At 58.6% G+C, this 2,464-nt stretch overlaps 1 protein-coding gene across 1 annotated transcript; it reads left to right on the top strand.

Moving 5' to 3' along the window:
* Positions 1-185: 185 nt before the first annotated feature.
* On the top strand, positions 186-2,458 carry PEX11B (peroxisomal biogenesis factor 11 beta). Its single transcript, XM_014959602.1, has 2 exons — positions 186-451; positions 1,919-2,458. The coding sequence occupies exons 1-2, from the start codon at positions 315-317 to the stop codon at positions 2,286-2,288; spliced, it is 507 nt and encodes a 168-aa protein (XP_014815088.1). The 5' UTR covers positions 186-314; the 3' UTR covers positions 2,289-2,458.
* Positions 2,459-2,464: the final 6 nt, after the last annotated feature.

The following is a 2,464-nucleotide window of genomic DNA, read 5'->3' as shown; positions in this document are numbered from 1 at the left end:
TGGGGGGGGGAGACGATGTAGGGAGGAGATGACATGGGGGGCTGGGGACACCGGGTGGGGAGGGATGTGATGGAGAATGATGGAGACTTGGGGAAGGAGGGACCTGGGGGTTGGATGACACCAGGAAGAGGAGAGACATGGAGAGAGGGGGTACGGATATGACACCAGGAGGGACACCAGGGTCTTCTCCTCCACCTCACCCCACCACCCCCAGGTGACTGACTGTCTGTCTGTCCCTCTGTCCCCCAGTGCTGCGTCTGGGCAGCTCGGCCGAGGCGCTGGAGGCGGCGAAACGGGCCATTCACCTGTCGGACATGGTGCTGCGCTTCTGCGTCACCCTCAGCCACCTCAACAGGGCCATGTACTTCGCCTGCGACAACGTCCTCTGGGCAGGCAAGACAGGGCTGGTGCCCGGCGTGGACCAGGAGAAGTGGAGCCAGAGATCCTTCAGGTGAGAGGGAAGTTCTCCCCCAAGGTCTCAGCCCAAATTCAAATTTCAAACCCTTTCCTCTTCCTCTTGGGCCTCCAAACCCTTCCCTTTCCTCTTGGGCCTCCAAACCCTTCCCTTTCCTCTTGGGCCTCATCAAGAGTCCCCCCCAAACTTTTCTGGAGCCTCTTGAGGGACTGGAAGGGAAGAGTGTGGCCAGGAGGTGGAGGGAGGTCCTTCTCCCCGCTCCGCTCCACACTGGGGAGGCCACAACTGGAATCCTGCGTCCAGTTCCCAGTTCCAGAGAGACTGGGAACTGCTGGGAGAGTCCAGCGTGGGGCAACGGAGATGATGGAGGGGTTGGAGCATCTCCCTGATGAGGAAAGAGAGCTGGGACCTTCAGCCTGGAGAAGAGAAGGCTGAGGGGAGACCTTATTAAGTGTCTAAAGGTTGGGTTGGAGGAGGATGGAGCCAGACTCTTCTCAGTGGTTCCCAGTGACAGGACGAGGGGCAACGGGCCCAAACTGTCCAGTTTTGGGCCCCCTACCATAAAAAAAGACATTGAGGTGCTGGAGCAGGTCCAGAGAAGGGCGACAAAGCTGGTGAGGGGTCTGGAGAATAAGTCTGATGAGGAGAGGCTGAGGGAGCTGGGGGTGTTCAGCCTGGAGAAGAGGAGGCTGAGGGGAGACCTTCTTGCTCTCTCCAACTCCCTGAAAGGAGGGTGTAGAGAGGGGGGGGTCGGTCTCTTTTCTCAAGTCACAGGCGACAGGACGAGAGGAAATGGCCTCAAGTTGCCCCAGGGGAGGTTCAGGCTGGATATTAGGAACAATTTTTTCCCTGAAAGGGTTCTCAGCCCTTGGAATGGGCTGCCCAGGGAGGGGGTTGAGGCCCCATCCCTGGAGGTGTTCAAAAGCCGGGTTGATGTGGTGCTGGGAGGGATGGTTTGCTGGTCTCTTCTCACAGGTAATTAGTGACAGAACGAGAGGGAACGGCTTCAAGCTCCAACAGGGGAGGTTTAGATTGAACATTAGGAAGGAATTTTTCACCCAAAGAGTGGTCGGGCGTTGGAACAGGCTGCCCAGGGAGGGGGTGGAGTCCCCATCCCTGGCTGTGTTTAAGGGCCGTTTAGATGCAGTGCTGAGGGACATGGTGTAGGGGAGGACTTTGGAGAGTAGGGGAGATGGTTGGACTCGATGATCCCAAGGGTCTCTTCCAACCTGGACCATTCTATGAACACCCCCAGGTCCTTTTCCATGGGGCAGCTCCAGCCCCTCTGCCCCCAGCCTGTAGTGTCCATGGGGTTGGTGGGACCCAAGTGCAGGACCCAACACTTGGCCTTGTTGAACCTCATCCCGTTGGTCTTGGCCCATGGATCCAACCTGAAGAAGGCTCCCGTTGTGGTTCTTCAGTGCTGTTTGCCCCCTTTCCCTGCTTTCTCTCCCCACCCCACCACCACCAACCCCACACTGATTCTTCTCCCAACTTCTCCAGGTATTATCTCTTCGCCCTCCTGGTGAACCTGAGCCGGGACGTCTACGAGCTCCGCGTCCTGATGGAGCGTGAGGCCGGAGGGAAACGACCCAAGGGGGGGGAGAACGGAGCTCGCCGCCCCCCGCCCGACAACGGCCTCCACCAGTTGGCTTTGAAGGTCCAGCTCCATCTCCAGCTCCTCCTCAAGGTCCTCAGGAACAACCCTCCTCTGCTGCTGGACCTGGTGAAAAACGCCTGCGACCTCTTCATCCCCTTGGACAGGCTGGGCTTGTACCAAACCAACGCGGGGTTCGTGGGGCTCTGCGGCCTCACCTCCTCCCTCCTCTCCATCCTCGCCATCCTCCAGCCCTGGCTCAAACTCAAGCCTTAAATTCTGCCCAAATCTCTCCAAACCGACCCCCCCCCCCGGGAGGATTTTTGGAGGGTGGGGGGGCAGGGGGGGGTGTTTGTGTGTATCCGTGTGTTCTCTCCCGAATCCCTCCCAGGAGGGCACATCCCACCCCCGTTTTGACACTTTATTTTCCCTTTTTAAGGATTTTAGAGCTG

The sequence above is a fragment of the Calidris pugnax genome, unplaced genomic scaffold (assembly GCF_001431845.1).
Source record: "Calidris pugnax isolate Ruff unplaced genomic scaffold, ASM143184v1 scaffold460, whole genome shotgun sequence".
In the NCBI taxonomy this organism is placed as follows: domain Eukaryota; kingdom Metazoa; phylum Chordata; class Aves; order Charadriiformes; family Scolopacidae; genus Calidris; species Calidris pugnax.
The sequence above is the reverse complement of the archived record's forward strand: the minus strand, read 5'-3'. Positions and strand labels throughout refer to the sequence as shown.

What these genes read in the sequence shown, in the direction of transcription:
- PEX11B (XM_014959602.1), top strand. Translation starts at nt 315, where the DNA reads ATGGTGCTGCGCTTCTGCGTCACCCTCAGCCACCTCAACAGGGCCATG. An exon ending in TGGAGCCAGAGATCCTTCAG is followed by an intron (nt 452 to 1,918) that starts GTGAGAGGGAAG and finishes CAACTTCTCCAG; the next exon opens with GTATTATCTCTTCGCCCTCC.